The sequence below is a fragment of the Ostrea edulis genome, chromosome 7 (assembly GCF_947568905.1).
Source record: "Ostrea edulis chromosome 7, xbOstEdul1.1, whole genome shotgun sequence".
Classification (NCBI taxonomy): Eukaryota; Metazoa; Mollusca; class Bivalvia; order Ostreida; family Ostreidae; genus Ostrea; species Ostrea edulis.
In genome coordinates, this window is record NC_079170.1 from 58,548,121 (window position 1) to 58,568,654 (window position 20,534).

The 20,534-nt window shown below is 34.4% G+C and overlaps 1 protein-coding gene and 1 long non-coding RNA gene across 5 annotated transcripts in view; one reads left to right on the top strand and one right to left on the bottom strand.

Moving 5' to 3' along the window:
- Nucleotides 1–20,534, bottom strand: part of LOC125654293 (myotubularin-related protein 14-like) — a 33,321-nt gene that overhangs the window by 416 nt on the left and 12,371 nt on the right. For 2 of the 4 annotated variants that reach the window (XM_048884168.2, XM_056144824.1), the window contains exons 7-18: nt 20,396–20,469; nt 18,441–18,511; nt 18,260–18,337; nt 17,120–17,183; nt 16,763–16,925; nt 15,467–15,503; nt 11,720–11,787; nt 9,699–9,757; nt 8,621–8,750; nt 3,237–3,419; nt 3,026–3,127; nt 1–90 (exon numbers count right to left, since the gene is read on the bottom strand). The exon at nt 1–90 is cut by the window's left edge and continues 416 nt beyond it. In XM_048884168.2, coding sequence (XP_048740125.1) covers nt 1–90; nt 3,026–3,127; nt 3,237–3,419; nt 8,621–8,750; nt 9,699–9,757; nt 11,720–11,787; nt 15,467–15,503; nt 16,763–16,925; nt 17,120–17,183; nt 18,260–18,337; nt 18,441–18,511; nt 20,396–20,469 — 1,119 coding nt within the window. The remainder of the gene's footprint in view (nt 91–3,025; nt 3,128–3,236; nt 3,420–8,620; nt 8,751–9,698; nt 9,758–11,719; nt 11,788–15,466; nt 15,504–16,762; nt 16,926–17,119; nt 17,184–18,259; nt 18,338–18,440; nt 18,512–20,395; nt 20,470–20,534) is intronic. The other 2 variants (XM_048884170.2, XM_048884169.2) reach the window with 2 other exon arrangements.
- LOC130048276 (uncharacterized) lies at nt 5,254–8,973 on the top strand. Its single transcript, XR_008797123.1, has 2 exons — nt 5,254–8,216; nt 8,513–8,973. It is a non-coding gene; the product is annotated as an uncharacterized LOC130048276 (long non-coding RNA).

Sequence of the window (20,534 nt, forward strand, 5' to 3'; positions counted from 1 at the left end):
TTATTAACATAAGCATTATGGAAAATTCTTCGCACTGCATCCAGTTTTTTATGTCTTGTGCTTTCAACATATTCTATGGCTTCCTGGCATCTGTTCAATAATAGAACAATTAGTCTGACGAAAAAGATAATCTGATATGTAGTAAAAAACACATCAGTACTTTCACAATCCCTTCAATTCAGAAACTAATGCCTCGTTCACACGAATGCGCATTAAATTTTACTTTGCACTAAATTTGATGCGAAGTAAAATAATGTGCATTAAATTAATTTGAATTAAATAGTGTTCACACGGGGCAGTAATATTTAATGCGAAGTAAACTAATGCGTATTAAATTCATATGCATCTCTAAATTAAAGAATGCGCTATATAAATGAAAGAATAGACTATATCATTGAAAATTATTTTCTGGATATTTTAATGAATATTGTGTAGATATAGAATTAATTGTTTAAAACACTATATATAATTATGTTAACAATCTACATGCAACTGATCTACATGCAAGAAGTTTTGTCGTGTTTATTTATATGTTCCCAAGAAAATACTTGTTATTTCATCTGACAACCAGCATTCACTCTAGACAATATATTGCTTCTTCATGAGCCCAATTTTAAAAGCCTCGGAACGTCTCTTTCACCATTCTGCTGACTACTGTTGTGACGTAATTTTTAATTACTAATACGTATTATAAGTCTACTATGATGTCATATGGTATAAAAAATTTAACAATGAGCGGCATATTTGTTAAAATGTAAAAAGGAAAATCATATTATCACTATTTTAAAACATTTTTATAGTATTTTAAAGCAATTTCTTTCATATACATGTATTACTCAGTATGCCTATGCAGAGCACAGATTTACATCTGATATTATCTAACTAGATGCTGTCATAAGACAGTAATACCCGCACGTAAGTGTTTGCCTTTAAAATATACTCTCCGTCTCATTGGTGGATCTAGAGGGGGGGGGGGGGGGGGGGGGGGGGGGGGGGGGATTGTAGTTTTTCAACATACTGCCAATTTGTATGCCATTTCTTTTTTCATGTAGAAGTTAAATAAAAGATTAATTAGCACTGGGTGATACATATATTTATTTTCATCGAATTGTGGGATATGATATAGTGCAGTTTCTAGATCATCTTTTTGAACCATCCCCCCCCCCCCCCTTTTCCATATCACTGGATCATATATAATGGTAATAACCTAACTACAGTGGAAGATTTTTGCCCCCCCCCCCTCCTTAAAATTTTTCAAATTTAAGGTAAATTGTGGTATCATGTTTAGAAAAATGTACATGTACTAAATGATAGAAGAAGCAATAATTTCTTCCACTCCCGAAGAAATAAATGACAAAATCTTTTGATTTCTTGAATTACTTTATTGGGAGAACTTAATGTTTTCCAAAAACCCTTAAAATTTGTTATTTTTACTAATTTCACCTTATAAAAAAATGATAGAAAATAGTACAAATGACTAAATAGGAGACACATTTCAAGCTCTGTAAAATCCAGGAGCTTCCGAGGGCTTTGCCCCCTGGGCCCCCATCAGGGCTTTGCCCTGGTCCCACTGGCAGACCCCCTGCCTCATAAAGTGGCGCCCCCCGTAACCACAATTCATGGATCCGCCCCTGTAAACATACTAACAGTTCATATACATACATGCAAATGCATGTATATATATTTGACATGTACATGCAACGTCAAACTGTATACCGGTACATATGCAATTTAATGTTGTATTTAACAGTAGTATAATTACAGCACACAGGGGTCAAGCCCGTTTTAGGCCTGAACTCTATATTTATGGTATCACAAAGTTCGGACCCAAAATGGGCTTAGCCCCTGCATTATTATAATTATATGCGGGTGTTTTATAGGTAGTCGGGTTCGAATATCATTTGTATTGGTCACGTGGTGAAGGCATATAAATAGGCGAACATGTGTTTGTGCGGCATTCTAAGCACGCTCGCTAGTTCTACGTACAGGTAAATTTTACAATATTTCTATGGCGGATAGTAACCATTTATCAGATGACATTAATCTGTGTATATATTGATGTGTATTAACATGAGTAGTTTTGTTTGCGATATATTTCTTAAGGACATTACGAGTGATGAATAAAGTGCTAGCGAGCTGCCATCCTACTTATACTATATAGTTTCTTGTTTTTTGGTAATTAGCATCTAATTAATTTATATTCGGACGAACAAAGTGAGGGAGAATATAATAGCACTTTACTTTATTGCATAATTCAAAACAATCATGTAAAAATTCACATTACCTTCAAGCATGAACTACATTGACAGGGTTGCATAGTGCTTTACAATGGTTTTCCTTTGATATATTATCTTTTGAATTGAATTGTAAGTGTTGAAAGGGTAATACTTCTTTCTTATATCTTTATACATGAAGCAGTCATATAAAAAATGTAATTCATCTTCAACAGTAGCTATACAAAAGTGACAAAAATGACATTCTTTTAGAAAACATGGTTTTGAATATTTACCAGTTTCAATTTCTAGAGGGTGGACAGATATTCTTAGCTTGGTTAATCTTGAGTGTGCTAATTTCACAATTTTTCTTCTTTTTTTTTTTTAAAAATTTCGAATAGTCTGGTAATTCCTTCTAATTTTACTATAAAATAGTAATTTTCCATGATTAGAGAATTCAGTGGTTTTTTTTTAGTTGCATGTTAACATTATCAATATAGTAATTCTTCAGGTAGTTGTAAAATGTGCTTTCATTAATGTTAGAATTATAAATACTGACAGTTTTAACGACCGTCTCGGAATGGACAGATGGGCTAACAACAATAGGCTACATAATGGTATAGGCCTGAGCTAATGCGAAGTAAATTTAATTTGCATTAAATCGAGACGTAAATTTTAATTCGAAGTAAAATAATGCGCATTAAAATCTCCATGTGAATGCGATTCAGATTTAATTTGCATTATCTTGCGTTTAATGCAAATCAAATTCTTCGTGTGAACGAGGCATAAAACAAGGTAACATAAAAACTTACGAACTGAGTCTTCCCGAGCTGCCACTGGACCCTACTGAATGTGGAGAATCATGGGAAGATACCAATCCACGAAGACTACCACAACTAGACACCACCTGCCAGCTACAAATCAAGACCATGCTCTGTACGAGTATTTCAAAGTCAACAGTATATGTTATCTGTAAGGAAGTGCACAGACTAACAATATTATATAACATCTCCTGGACTTTACCTTCCACATCCTTCAGAAGTTGAGCGGGTGGTCTCCATTTTGCGGAGATTGTTGGGGACCGCCATTGGACTTGAGGAGGAGGAAGAATTAGAATGGATACTGTTAAAATGAGATGAATTCTCTGAAGACAGTCTGTTGGCAGCCGGAGAGTATCTCGCTGATATACTGACACTGGGATTTCTACTCAAAAACCAATGAAGCATGACTGTCACTACAAGTAACCACTGCTAAACAATAAACACACTCACAGGACACACACTAATACACACATGTATGTAGATACAGGTACCTGTAAAATGTGAAATGAAATTTACTGAAACGAAACCACCAAAATGAAATGAAACCTATCGAAATGAAACAGATTGTCTATTACCAAGCTCTTTTAATTAAAGTAATTAAAATTGGTATTTCAGGCCCCTAAGAAAGTTACCACATATAAATGAAATTTGCCTCCCCTTTGATGTAGGCTTTCAGGTTGACTAATACAAAGATTTAAGAGATGGAAAGGGTGTGTGTGGTGTGAGTAAGCACAAGTATATATCCGAAGTTGATTAAATTATACCACGTGCAATAAGTTTCGGATCCAGATTTCAGAATGGAAGATTTTAGTCTCACAGGTCGGAGGTCTGGGGAAACACAGTAAATGATGGGTGGGTGGGGTGTCGTTGGTGTTAGATCCACCTTTGGGCAAAATTACATGTTTCAGTATTTTTTGCTCTAAAGACAAATCTATGTATACATGTGGATATTGTGTATTTGTATGTAGTATATCAAACGGTGGATTCTGAGTATGTCCTCCTGTTCTCTTTGTAATTTCTGCTTCCCTTTTTCATTAGCCTTTTGATTTTACAAAATGCTGACCTCCTCCTGATATTATTACATAAAATATTTTCCGTTCCGTTTTCAATTCCCCGTTATAGCAACATCCCAAATATATAGAGTTATCATTTGACTCACTGCATATCAATAATAATCTTTAATAACAGATATCTTACCGAATTGCATTCGTATAATATGGTACTATATGATTTTTGCATTATTGAAAGAACTCGCACCTCAGCAGTAAGAGATAAAATAAGAGGTTAAAGGTCTTCCTACTTTCAACTTTCTCAGATACCAGCTTCTTCAAACAATGTTTGATGCTAACTGATGGACCACTTAAAAATGTATCAGTCAACCCGAAAGACTACATCAACAGGAAGAGAATTTCATTTATATGTGGTAACTTTCACAGGGATCTGGGATACCTTTTTTTATTATCATGATTACACATTTCGGCAGATTTCGTTTCCTTTCAGCAGATTTCTTTTCGGCAGATTTCATTTCTATTTCGTTTTGCATTTTACAGGTACCCATGTAGATACATAGGATGTACACTAATACACACATGTATGTAGATACATAGGACATACACTAATACACACAGGTATGTAGATATATAGGAGGCAGTGATGATGGGGGTATAATACTGCAAACATACAACTATTATGAAGCTCTATTCTACAGGAATCATTTAAATAATGTATAAGACAAGAGGCTCATGGGCCTTAACAGTCATTTGAGTATGTGTCAAAGATTGGTGAAGTGATAATACAAAATTTAATGCTCTGATAAATACCCAAACATTATCCCATATAAATCAAAAATAAAACCCGGTATTTATCTCTTATCTTGAGAGGAAGAGTTTTGAAGTTTTTTTTTATTCTTCACCATGAAAAACTTACGATTCCCTATATTTCCAACCCTACCCCCTACTGGGACTACATGGTGATGCTTGCATATTAAATAGGAGTAATCATGTCCCTGCTGTTATTGAGAAGATTTTTCATATATATATATATATATATATATATATATATATATATATATATATATATTATATATATATATATATATATATGTATTATACCTGAGACATTATATGCTGTGTGTGTATTTCATTATTATTATTATTTTAATACGCCCTGAAACTGATGTTTATTCTTATCTAGCATATTTATGGTATCTTGTGTTTTCATGTTTTATATGTACAATGAGGATAGGTACAGCTTTTAATGTTTAATTTATTTTCTATGTATTATGTGTATAACATTCTGTTGTAAGGTATATGCATTGTAAAGCACCTTTGAGCGTACATAGTGTATGAAAAGGGTGCTATATAAATATGGTATTATTATTATTATATATATATATATATCCCATATATATGGTACTATATGATTTTTGCATTATTGAAAGAACTCGCACCTCAGCAGTAAGAGATAAAATAATATATATATATACACACACACACGAATATCTCTCCATGTAAAACTTTGATTTCATATTGTGGCCCAAATCTCACAACTTGAATCTGCACTACCTAAAGATGATTCATCATGGCCTTGTTGTTCTTGAAAAGAACATTTTTCAAAAGAATTTTTCTATATATCCCCAGGTAAAACTTTTATCCCTTTTGTGACCCCATCCAACCTTTGGGGGTCATGATTTGAACAAACTTTAGTCTATCTGTACTATTTGGAGCTGCTTGCATATCAATAGGAGTAATCTTAGCCCCGCTATTCTTGAGAAGTTTTCAAAAGATTTTTTCTTATTTTTCACCATATAAAACTTGGATTCCCTATTGTGGCCCCATCCTACCTTCCAATGGCCACAATTTGAACATACTTGAATCTACACTATTTGGAGATGCTTGCATATTGATATGACTCATCATGGTCTTGTTATTCTTAAGAAGAAAATTTATAAATGTTTTTCCTACATTGTATAATCCCCATGTAAATTTTTTTTATCCCCTATTGTGGCCCCATCCTACCCCCAGGGAAATTTGCACAAACTTGAATCTATACTATATCAGGATACTTTCATGTAAATTTCAACTTTTGTAACTCAGTGGTTCTTGAGAAGAAGATTTTTAAATGAACCAACCCTATTTTTGCCCTTCATTTAAACAAACTTGAATCCCCTTCACCCAAGAATGCTTGGTTGAAATTGGTCCTGTGGTTCTGGAGAAGTTGAAAATGTGAAAAGTTTACACACGACAGACAAAAACAGATTGCAATAGGTCACCTGAGTGACTCAAGGGACTTTAAAAAATCACATTTGCGACCAAGCATTCTGGTAATCAACAGTCTGACTGTTGAATGACTGTTGACAGTCTGACATTCTCAAATTATTTCCACTTGATGTGTTGCCATTCTCACAATATGACCATGTTTCACTAACAACATTTTATAAATTTCTCTTTGTAATGCCAAATCCACATATCACCCTTGAGATAGCAAGTGAATGGCCAAACTGCACAGTCAAGGTAATTTTATACTTAAATAAGCATGCTGTTCTGTTTTCTGTTCGTGCATGTACAAGAAATGACTTAGTCAGACATGGCTTCATTATGAAAGTGTGTACTACATTTATTTCATTCACCTTACAAGACATTTTCACACAAGAAATGTGACTAATGTAGTTTCTTACATGAATTTATAAACATAATAAAAATTACATAAATTTATATCTAATTCATAAGGGCTATTCCAGCAAAAAAAATATGGGGGGGAGGGAAGGCACTTTATTTTTAAGACAGCCACCCATACAATTAAATTTTCCTCTGCTACCACCACCCATACAATTAGATTCTCCCCTGCCACCACCACCCATACAATTCAATACTTTCATTTAAGGTAACAAATGGATCAACCATATGATATTTTAGAACTTAATTCTAGTTTATATTTTTAAAAATGCAAAAAATATAAACAATAAAATGTCTTTCTTTGTTGTTTCATCGGGAGACGAAAGTAGCAATCATTGCAGAAAAAATTACATATTTTGGTTTCCAATGCAATTTTGGTAGGGAGAAAAAAAGGATGATCTCAGCATATAAAACGAAAGAATAAATGCAATTGATTTTGTATACTCTGGAAACATGCGAGTTGTAGAAACCTAAGCTCTGTTTGCTTATTATAAACGAACAGTTTCACTAATGATGTGGGATATTGTCATATCATTTCTGGACTAGATGTGCATGTCCTTTTTACTCATGTCATGATCTGGGTGCTTGTTAATTGTTGAAATAACAAGAAGTTTTTTTTTTAATGATATAAAACTAAATAAAATATGAATATATTATATCACTTTAAATTTAAATTCACATATATTGTTACTCTCTTTATTGCTTTTAAAAGACAAGTGTCTTATTACATCAGTTACAATATGTATACTTAAAATGGCATTGTATAGTGGTGTACAAATTCAAGCAAGCAACGGAGAACTTTTCAACGAGTTAGGTTTTCTCGCAACTTAAGTGCAAGACATAGATATTTCCCTAAATTACAAAGTGTATGCATATAGATTGTGACGTTTTTCCTTTGACTTTTCCCCCTACAATCTCTCGTAGGCCTACAGGAAACTCGCGAATATTCCATTTAAAATTTCAGTCCCAAGCATAATATTTACCCGATTTATATCGCAATCAGGCAAATTTTCCACTCTGTTAAACGTAATGATATAACAGGTGGGAGATTTCATATCCGAATTACCCCGCACATCTCAAAGTCTGTCGAAATTCACACCTTCGGAAACAACGGTCCTGATTCCCTGATCCTTGATTTTGTTAAATAAACAACAACTCGGGTTTTGGTAATTAACCTCACACGACGCTGCATGTTAATTACACGTTAACCAATTGATAGCTTGGGTATAATAATTGATTCAGAGTGCCGATTAAAGAAGATCACCTCCGATCTATTACCTGTGTATTTTAAAACGAAAGTGTTAGGAGCGATAATTCCCAGAATAGTCATGCTCGACTGAAATCGAAAGTAGGAATCGCGTTGTAATCGAAAAAATGGACAGTCGTTTCTTAAAGGTGAAATTACACGAAAAGGTTGTAAAACTCATGATCGTTGGTTGCGTCAGACAGGTGGTCGTTTAGGACAGGTACAATAGGTTGGGTAACGCCTTGGAGGGGAAAGGTTTACGGTAACATTGAGTTATCTGCCCATTTATCAATCTTTTTTTCCGTACTTAAGTTAATGTAGAATGGCTCCGCTTTTCTTCTTCTTTTGTAATAAAAGAAACGTAACGTGATACGTTTTCATTTTTATCATAATTCACAGGCACCCATGTTTTTTATTTAACCTGGAAGACAACCACCCATACAAATATATTTTCCCAAATCACCCCCACCCATCCAAAAAAATATCGGCTGCCGTCCCTCCCCCCCCATACGTTTTTTGCTGGAATAGCCCTAAACAAATTAATTATGTTATTTTCAGAATATCAAAGTTGTCAGCATAAGGAGAATATCTACTACAACATGACTTTCAGGTGAAACACTATACCACTATATCTTCATGAAATGGATCCTGTGCTACACCTCTTACCCATGTGATAGATGTGGATCCTCCTCTGGATTTGTTGTGAAGAAGACGGGGGCATTTTCAAAACCACAGCTACCTAGGCTACTGATACTCGTGTTACTTCCTCGAATACTGAATCGGCGATGGTCCGAGTCTATAAAAACATCTTATAAAGATAATCATTACACATGGAATACTGAATCGGTGATGGTCCAAGTCTACAAAAACATCTTATAAATTATCATTACACATGGAATACTGAATCGGTGATGGTCCGAGTCTACAAAAACATCTTATAAAGATTATCATTACACATGGAATACTGAATCGGCGATGGTCCAAGTCTACAAAAACATCTTATAAAGATTATCATTACACATCGTTTCCTCTTGTTTCTGATACGGTTGATTTCACAATGTGTGATCATGAATTCTGCCACACTGTGATTTTGTGTAAAATGAGATTGATTTACAATACGTAAGCTTGCATTCATGTTGAAACTACCAGACTGTTCCACAAATTGTCAAACCAAAAAAATCTGCCATTTTTGTTTTAATTGGTAGTTAAATAATTCAATGAACTTCCGTTCTCTCTGTTAAATCAGCAAGTTAATGAAGCATTATTATTAACTGTCATAAATCTAAGGCTAATCAACTTTCAATATGCAACTGTGTCCAGACAGTTAAAATGCCATAACTCTAACACTTATATATTGTGCTATAAACTAGATTTTAACTTTAAGCTAAAATTAACTTTTGTGCAACTGGACTCTGACAAATATATCATTTCTATTTATCCCGATCATGCTTACTTTTAAAACCATGGACAGAGCATGCTACAAAAAAGTTATCATGTCAAATGAATTTCATACATTAATATAAGGGGAATCAGCTGATTTTCCAATTATTGGTAATTACAAATATATAAAATGATGGATATAAAGATTCATTGCCAAAGTATCCAGCATTTTATGGTAAACAGAGTTCACTTTAAATTGGTAGTTGCATGGTTAAAAACCCTGTTACTGTTATACTGAAGACAAAATTATTAATAATCAGAAGATTCCTGAATACATAGAAATTATAGTCGCTGTAATACTGACCTAACAAGACTCCATCCATATTGCACTCTGAGTCCGTTCTGCTTACTTTCCTGGCAGAACTGAAAGACAGGTAAGTCATCATTAGTCAAACTCAAAGTCAGTTCACTGTGTTGTTACAATATTAGTTATAACAAGAACAAATCTTGATTGTTGATTTTAAAATAACAAGGAATTCTGATATAGATTGCAAACATATAAATTTGCCAGTTTTACAAAATATAAAATGCCTACTTATCAAAATATCTCACAATTCTACAGAAAGGAACCAGTTTACTTTTCAATATAGAGGAACCAACAACACAAAAATATATTAATATTCTACAGAGGATTCAATTTCACAAAATATCTTACTATTCTACATAGACGAACCAATTTGCTATTCAATGAACCAGCTTACTATTCAACATAGTCGAACCAGCTCACTTTTCAACATAGAGGAACCAGCTCACTATTCAACATAGAGGAACCAGTTCACTATTCAACATCGAGGAACCAGGAGCCCGTTTTACGAAACAACTTACGACAAAAGTCGCAAGTCCTAAATTGTATTTTACAGTCATTACTTTAGATTAAGGAATTAAAACTTTTCTGAGGCTTTATTTTCAATATTTTCTTTAAAAATATTTTGCATTTGGAGTGAATGATTTACAATAAAGTTGAAAATTCCAGTATGTAACGTTTATTGTAAGCCGTAAGTTCTTTTGTAATACGCGCCCCTGCTCACTATTCAACATAGAGGAACCAGCTTACTATTCAACATAGAGGAACCAGCTTACTATTCAACATAGAGGAACCAGCTTACTATTTAATATAGAGGAACCAGCTTATTATTCAACATAGAAGAATCAGCTTAGGGCTGTTCCAGAAATGATCAAATGGGGGGGGGGGGGGGGGGGGGGTTGGGTTCGAGCAGCAAATGATATTTTTTTGTGTGGGTGGTCGTATTTTTTCATATTTTATTTGGTCCGTGGTTGGACTGTTAAAAAAATATTTATTATGGGTAGTGGGTAGTTTCTATTGTTTTATTTTGTGCCACGTGGGTGTTGAGTTTTCAGAATATTTTTATTGTCGCTCTTGTCGTGTTGGTTACAAAACGTCGGAGGGAAAATTGAAAACGTGCTTTCGAAATGCTGCTTTTGAAATCGGAAATCGGAAGTAACATAGAACTATTCGAGTTGTCGCTCTTTGCAGCGCATAATTTTCCATTACAGCACTCTTCAGATTAGAGGCGCGTTTAGTAGGGTCCCTTTGGACGTGATGGCGGCGAACTCTGTTCTGTAGATTATTACAGTTTACAGTGCATCGATTTTGGGAATATTTTGAAACCAATAGGTATTCCGTTTTCTAATAAAAATAGGCAAACCTTAGTTGATTTATACTAGGGTACCAATGCGTTATATTTATCAGTCGGTGTGATGGTGATATAGAGGCCTCCGGGCGCGGGCTCCATTAAAAGACGAACGATTCGTGGAAAAACATATCCATATCCATTTCATGATAATAGCATCTTTTGGACTCCCAATCTTTCCAACATTCCCACCATAGATGCCTTTGATTGTTGATGTGACATCGTTTCTTCAGACTACTGTGATACAATGTCGCACAGGCATTACCGCGTCATTGACTAGAATGAACCTCGCGAGATTTGTACCGTTTTCATTTTCAAAAATATTTTTGTGGTGGGTCTGGTTAGTTTTTTTTTTTAAATTAGATGGGTCATTGTAAAATGAGTTTATTAATTTGATGGGTCACGGGGTAATTTTTTATTTTTTTTTTATGGGTGCTTGGTATATACAAAAGGTGACTCCCGACCCCCCCATGTATTTATTTCTGGAATAGCCCTTACTATTTAACATAGAGGAACCAGCTTCACAAAATATATTACTATTCTACAAAAAGGAACCAGCTTACTATTCAACATAGACGAACCAGCTTACTATTTAACATAGAGGAACCAGCTTACTATTTAACATAGAGGAACCAGCTTCACAAAATACTGAACTACTTTATACATATCTTACCTTGAGGATTTGAGAGAAAATTCATCTGATGTAATGTATGACAGGAAATTGAAGCAGAAAAATAAAATCTGTAAGTATATAAAAGCATGGTATTAGTCATGAAAGGTTTTTATACAATTTGGATCCACAGTACATGGGGTTTGTCTGCTTATCACTATAGCATTTCACTTTGCTCAAAACTAGATGCAGAAATGTATCTCTCTGGAAAAAGGGGACAGACCAGAGAGCTACAGATCCCCCAATTATAACAAGAGAGCTACAAATCCATCTCTTATAACAAGAGAATTACAGATCCACCTCTTATAACAAGAGAGCTACAAATCCATCTCTTATAACAAGAGAGCTACAAATCCATCTCTTATAACAAGAGAATTACAGATCCACCCCTTATTACAAGAGAGCTATAGATCCACCTCTTATAACAAGAGAGCTACAAATCCATCTCTTATAACAAGAGAGCTACAAATCCATCTCTTATAACAAGAGAATTACAGATCCACCTCTTATAACAAGAGAGCTACCGATCCACCCCTTATTACAAGAGAGCTATAGATCCACCTCTTATAACAAGAGAATTAGAGACCCACCCATTAAAACAAGAGAGCTACAGATCCACCCCTTATAACAAGAGTCCTAGAAACAATGCATAATAATGCCCATCACAACTCACAAGCTAAAGTAGGGTGCTTTTCTTAAGCCATGGGCTGTAGAATTTTATTCAAGGTAGTATCAGCCATCATGAAGCTGTGATATACTTCCTTTTGCATTGATGAATCAAATGTCTTAGCTTAAAATCTATGGCAGGAGGTAGATGGACACACCAAGAGCTCTGTGTAAAATATTACCCTATATATTTTCGAACATCAATTTCAATCTATATAAATAACAATCTCATGTTAAATTCACTAAATATATATTACAAAAACATTTTTTCACAGTTTATCTTTTCCTTTGTCTTTACAGCATAAAACTTATGATAGGCTCACTGCCGAAGCTATCTTTAAAGGACACATCACATGTTTCTAAACTTTTTTTTTAATTTTTTCAGCAAAATTAATTCTTTTCATGCCTAAAACTACTATAAATGTGTTTTAAATGAAATATTTTGCATAGTTTTAAAGTTTGAAAGCGACAAAATTCAAATCTTCCGATATGCATATTTACTTTGATATTTTAGACACCATGATGAGTGATGTCATATGCGACCTCGAACGAGTGAGAAATTTTGAAAACAGTTGTTAGCAATTTCATGAACAGATTAAATGACAAAAACAGCCAATGATCATGTTAACGGCTTGTAAATAACATTGCAGCGGGGTGTTTTGTGCTGTTTAAGGGTGTTCTAGCTGTCAGTAGAAAGGATTTAGACCGAGTTTTTTTTGTTTTTTTTTTGAAGGAAAGTGTGAGGAAAAGACATAAACTATTTTTTGTCAGCTCAAGGACTTTGTCACAAAAAAAAGCCCTAATCGTCTTTGTTCATTTATTTTTTTCGAAGAGTAGTTGGACAGAGACCCAGATAAACTGCAAGAAAATGGTTATATTAAAGCTAAGCACTGCTAAACCTACAGCATATGCATTTTGTTCTCTTCTTCAATAAACACTCGCACCAAATAACCTTCACTTTGTAACATATATAACTTGTGCTCCCAGTTTCTACCAACTGGTAGATTTACAAATTTGAACTTTCAATTACAAAAACAAAATATTGTATTTCCTCACTTTAAATTGAATTATAATACTTTATTTTGTTCCCCTGATAAACTCGTAACATCAAGTACAGTATAACGCCATGCTCCCACTTCTCTTCCTTACGACGTGTAGATCACAATTAAAAAAAAATAATAACAATGATGTAAATGATAATTATTAAGATAAAGTATTGTGATTTCCACGTTAAATCCAAAAATAAATAATAATTGCACTGTTTATTAAAAAATCCCAAAACAACACTAATTACAAATGTTTAAAGGAATAACATTTACCAAAGAGTGGTTAGACAGTGACCCATGTAAACATTATTCACTCACAATTAATTGCCGATTTCATATTCGCTTTCCTCGCTACATCTGGGTATTTACATCACTATTTGTATGCATTGGTGGCTAAAACATATGACATTCGGGAAATTTGTCAACATCAAAATAAATGTTGTCCATGGTGAATAAATTAGGCCCCTAAAAGCTGAGTTTTTTTGTTTTGTTTTTTGTTGTTGTTTTTTTTACAACTACTTAACACTATTTTCACTACCAGTTGATCGATATGATGTACCACGCAACTACCTAACTACTTAATGAGACATTTTGAAATCGGGCTTAAATTTAAATCCGTATTGTGGCTAATTATAGCAATATTTCGGCAAACGAACTATGTGTATTAAAATTGATTACTATAAGCACAAGGAAGACAAAATGCATATAAATTTGTATACTTTGGAAACATGCGGGGTGTCCTTTGATTAGGAGTTACTCACTGATGATGAAGTAGATATAATTTCATTCATCACAGTGGTGAGTACTTGGTATTGTTATTTTGCTATTTAAACAATCACTTTAACTTTTTTTAATTGTTACTGACTATACCGACATTAATGCATAAAAAAATCTGTCAAATGTCACAAGTTGTGCAGCAAGAAAAACTTTCAGACTGGTATGCATGAATAAGTTGGACAGAGCCTAAATTTTACTCCCAAAAAACCTAACTTACATGCAACAAGAGATGTTTGTAAAACACATATGCCCTCAATGGTGCAAAATTGAAAAGGGTTATACACACACATCATTTAATTGATAGTAGTATCATCAATTCAAAATATTGAGCAAACAATATCTTCCTATGTCAAGAGTGGATTGACCATGTGACCTAAATATCAATAGGGGTCATCTACTTCTTATGCTGTACCAGTGTACCAAGTTTGGTGTCAATCAAGCAAATAATTCTTAAAATATAGGCGACAATATATTACTATATCCAGTTCAACCATTGGCTTTTGACCATGTGACCTCAAAATCAATAGGTGTCATCTTCTCCTGAAGATGTACCAGTGTACTAAGTTTGATGTCTGTCAAGCAAAAGGTTCTCAAGATATTGAGTGGACAGTATATTACTATGTCCAGTTTTACCCTTGATCTTTGACCATGTGACCTCAAAATTAATAAGAGCCATCTTCTCCTGAAGATGTACCAGTGTACCAAGTTTCATGTCTGCCAAGTAAAGAGTTCTCAAGATATTAAACGGACAGTATATTCCAATGTCCAGTTTGACCTATGACCTTTGACCATGTGACATCAAAATCAATAGGGGTCATCTTCCCCTGAAGATGTACCAGTGTACCAAGTTTCATGTCTGTCAAGCAAAAGGTTCTCAAGATATTGAGCAGACAGTGTAATCCTATGTCCAGAGTAGATTGACCCTTGACCTTTGGACCTGAAAAACATTACGGGTCCTCTTCCACTCATAACCAACCCACATATGAAATATCATTATGATCAAGTGAATGATTCTCAAGATATTGAGCGGACAACATGTGGTCTACCTACCAACCAACATACCAACCGACAGGTGCAAAGCAATATGCCCCCTTCTTTGAAGGGGGGCATAATTATATAGAGTAATAAAGTATGCCAGACAAACAGGACAAACTTGATCAAAAAGATAGCTAAAACAGCCACTGAGTTAACATACATGTACAATACTGAGCTATCATTTGTTTATTTTTACAATTACAGAAAAACACACAATCCACCATACCTCTTCACCTTTGTTCACTCTGTCAGGAAGATTGTGACTGAAAGGGAGACCACTCAAACAGATTAATAATACTACATCATTTACATTCACCATGCCAGTAATAAACCTTTCGTGTTACTTTGCTCTTATGCAAAATTCCAATGACATAAATGTAAAGCCTATACTTGTGAAAATTTTACAAAAGTTCATTACAAAATACGAATTCCAAATATGCCTAGTTTGCTTGCATTATGGGATATAAAAACAACAGCAGCATAGGGTAATTTCTGCATAATCAAGCTTGTCAATTATGCGAATTACACCATACTTCTATTTTCAATATAAATAAACTAGATATACACGTAGTGCCCCTGGCTGGTAATAAGGGTGAAATATGAAAGCCTTATCATTTACCATTCAAAAGTTATGAGTAAGGTTCAACTTTTGGACAGACAGACAAACAGGACAAAAACAATATGCCCCCAACAAGTTGCAGGGGTATAAAATCCTTGAATCACATATTTTGGGAACATTTGGATAAGATTTAGTGTGACCCTGCTATTCCTGAAAAGAATTTGTTTTAATTAATTTCCTGTATACTACCATGTAAAACTTTGATTCCCTATTATGGCCCCACCCTACTTCCAGGGGTCACAGTTTGAACTTGAATCTGTACTACCTGGAGATGCTTGCATATTTATATGACTAATCATGGTCCTGTTGTTCTTTAAGAAGATATTTATTTCCCTACATATTCACATGTAAATCTTTGATCAAAACGGTCTGGCACTTCATTTGAACAAACTTGAATTCTCTTTATCCAAGCATGCTTAGTGGCAAGTTTGGTTGAAAAGCCAAGTGGTTCTTGAGAAGAATTAAAAAATATGAAAAGTTTAAGGACAGACACCAGACGAAAGGAGATCAGAAAAGCTCACTTGAAGCATTTAGCTCAGGTGAGCTAATAATAAATATCTACTTTCATTACAGATTCTCTGATTGGTCAATTCAAGTTCAATCAACATGCTTATAAAATGGATGCCGTCAGCAAATTGTGGGATATTATTGAGAATAAACTGATGCCAAACAGTCTGCAAATTGTGGGGTAATATTGAGAATAAATGCCCCCTCAACATACAGATCTTCAGTATAGGAACAATATCGCGAATCGTATTGAATTGTAAAGGTGCTGTATCTTTTCATCCCTAGCGGGTACATTCATCAGTTTACATACAAGTCATACTGTAATTTCAGTGCTAAAGAAACTAATTTTCTAAACTAATGGCTTTAACCAGTACAAATTTCCAAATGTCCACTTACCCAAAAAGATACCAATCATAAGCCAGCGTGAGATATAAAATCTCCGCTGGGGAGAGTGTAGCATGAGCAGCTCCATCAGCCCACAGTGACAGACGGAGGAGAGATATAAACATGGGGGTTCTGTCCCAGCCCGAGATACAGTGAACCAGGATACCCGTGTTCCCTGTGCCAAGACAAACATGTGCCATGTAAATAGGACAATTAACAAGGAATGAGCTACATGTACAAATAATAAACTGAAACCAAGCTCTTAGCAGGACATTCAAAGTAAAATGGTAAAAGCCTTACACTTGCTTCTGTCCTACCTTACAACTCAAATCCATTAGACATAATTTAACAGTAGATAAATATTCTCACCCTCCCTCAAGATGTGAATAAATAATTTCATGTAGTTTTGTGTCAGTTGAATTATGTCCCATGTCTACAAAAAAGAAATAAACAGTCTATGACTTCCATCTGAACTCCTAAATTTCACATATTAAATAAATCATTTTTAGTAAAAACCTTTATTATCATACATCAAACATGCTAGTAAACAACACTGCACTAGACATGCCCTAATGAGACTAACATCCCCGGTGGGGCTAATCCATATAGAGGAATATAATTGTATTGTACAGCTGATGACCAGAAAGACGCCAATTTTAACATCATTCATGCTTCATTTAATTATAAGTTACAGGATACACTAAATTCTTTCCAATTCAATTCTTATCAATATTTATGATGTAAAAAAGAGTATACAATTATTTCATGCCTCCTCAAACAGTCAATACTATTGCCCCTCAGTAGTGGCAAAGACCCAGGAAATTGTTGTTAAAGGCCATAGGCAGTTAATTGTCCCAATAACAAATGGATGGATGAAAAGAAAGATAAACAGACATGAAATCAACACACACCTAAGAGTTATTTGTGGGGAGGATACTGGCGAAATGTTAAATAGCTACAAATGGCCATAACTTTCTCATAATAGAATGAATCAATCTGAAAATATCAGATGCAAAGGTTTACATAATATACAACATTTCTACAATATCCAAAAGTAGATGAATGGACAGAGTAAAGCCATTTGTGGGGGTTGGGGGTGAATAATTAATTAGTGTCTTTTTCTCTTACATATATTTACATGCATACATCTTACATCTAGTGACTACCATATCATTAACCCAATAAAGGTAACCCAATACACTAATGTGACATTAATCAGCGCCCCAATAAAGGTAACCCAATACACTAACATGACATTAATCAGCGCCCCAATAAAGGTAACCCAATACACTAACATGACATTAATCAGCGCCCCAATAAAGGTAACCCAATACACTAATGTGACATTAATCAGCGCCCCAATAAAGGTAACCCAATACACTAACATGACATTAATCAGCGCCCCAATAAAGGTAACCCAATACACTAACATGACATTAATCAGCGCCCCAATATTGCCTTGTACACCTGTTCTGATGTTCTATTTTACTGTCATCCAAACAAACTTACTCTGTACTTCTTCCAATCTAGGCCAATTTTATTAAGTAGTGAATCATCTGGAATGTCTAAGTTGGCATCAACATAATCCTGAAAAATGGTTTATAATATAATTAACTCATGCAAATCTAGCTTGTATTCTGTAGTCTGCTGATTACAATGATTCAGAAGTTTGTCTAATTATGACGCAAACCTGATTCCAATCAAATTTCATCATTTCTCCAAAATATGAATTATCCTTCCATTCCTTGAAAAATTCACAACCTATAACAAAGAGATAAAAAATTACACAGAATGTATATGAATATTACATTTCAAAATACATGTACACATGTTACATGATTATAGCCACACCTTGCTGCAATCAATTAAATTAAGAAATGTGGAACAGTTTACATAAGTACAACAGACCATTAAAGCATCTACAGCTTGTATCATACAACATCTACAGCTTGTATCATACATCTACAGCTTGTATCATACAACATCTACAGCTTGTATCATACAACATCTACAGCTTGTATCATATAACATCTACAGCTTGTATCATATTACAACTACAGCTTGTATCATACATCTACAGCTTGTATCATACAACATCTACAGCTTGTATCATACAACATCTACAGCTTGTATCATATAACATCTACAGCTTGTATCATATTACAACTACAGTTTGTATCATACATCTACAGCTTGTATCATACAACATCTACAGCTTGTATCATACACCATCTACAGCTTGTATCATACAACATCTACAGCTTGTATCATATAACATCTGCAGCTTGTATCATATAACATCTACAGCTTGTATCATACAACTACAGCTTGTATCATACAACTACAGCTTGTATCATATAACATCTACAGTTTGTATCATACAACATCTACAGCTTGTATCATACAACATCTACAGCTTGTATCATATAACATCTACAGCTTGTATCATAGAACATCTACAGTTTGTATCATAACATCTACAGCTTGTATCATACAACATCTACAGCTTGTATCATACAACATCTACAGCTTGTATTATACATTTGCAGCTTGTATCATATAACATCAACAGCTTGTATCATACAATATCTACAGCTTGTATCATACAACTACAGCTTGTATCATATAACATCTACAGCTTGTATCATATAACATCAACAGCTTGTAGCATACAACATCTACAGCTTGTATCATATAACATCTACAGCTTGTATCATACATTTGCAGCTTGTATCATATAACAACTACAGCTTGTATCATATAACATCTACAGCTTGTATCATACATCTACAGCTTGTATCATAACATCTACAGCTTGTATCATACATCTACAGCTTGTATCATAACATCTACAGCTTGTATCATACATCTACAGCTTGTTTCATATAACATCTACAGCTTGTTTCATATAACATCTACAGCTTGTTTCATATAACATCTACAGCCCGTAGGATAAACCAATTATCAAAACACGCAATATAGATATCCTTTATTTATCATACAACATCTTGTAACTTATAACAGAAACAGTTCATAACATTCACTACTATTAATATAATGTAATATTCCATTATTATATGGACCCCTTTAAAGGGGTGGCTACAAAATTAATAATTTTATATGGACCCCCTTATGCTGCCGGGGGGGGGGGGGGGGGGGGGGGGGGGGGGGGGGGGGGGGGGGGGATTGTAGTTGACTTTCTTTTTGATCCCTCTCTCTTTAACTTTTTTTGTATCACAGTTTTTTCTATGGACCCTCTCATCTTTGTTCGGGTACAAGTAACAAATGATCAAACAAAAACTACATGTACACTTGAACCCCTTCTTTTTATTGCTAATAGTCAAATAAAAAGGTTATAATCCTTGCTGAAGGCTCCAGTGAGGTTTTAATTTCCAAAATAGTAAAACCTCACTTTCTTTGATAAAGTTCAAAGGTCAACAATGAGGAAGTAGTATATCAAATTTCACTGTACATGTGGTCAGTCTATGGAAAAATTCCAAACATTTTAAGTCAAATTTTAGAAAAGATGAGCTAAATGCAAATTGTTGATACCCTTCCACCTGGACAGATATACCAACAGAAAGAGATGTATATTTAAACTAATACACCAGAACAGCTTTATAATCGGATCACTACAATGTATACCTGGATATGGGACAGACAGAATACAGAAATCAGCATATCTGTTCTCCTTGTCCACCTTTTCTGATGAAGTAATGCTGAAAAGAAAATGAACAAGTTACACTTCCTCCTGTAATGGGAGCACTGCTCCTGAATAATGGCA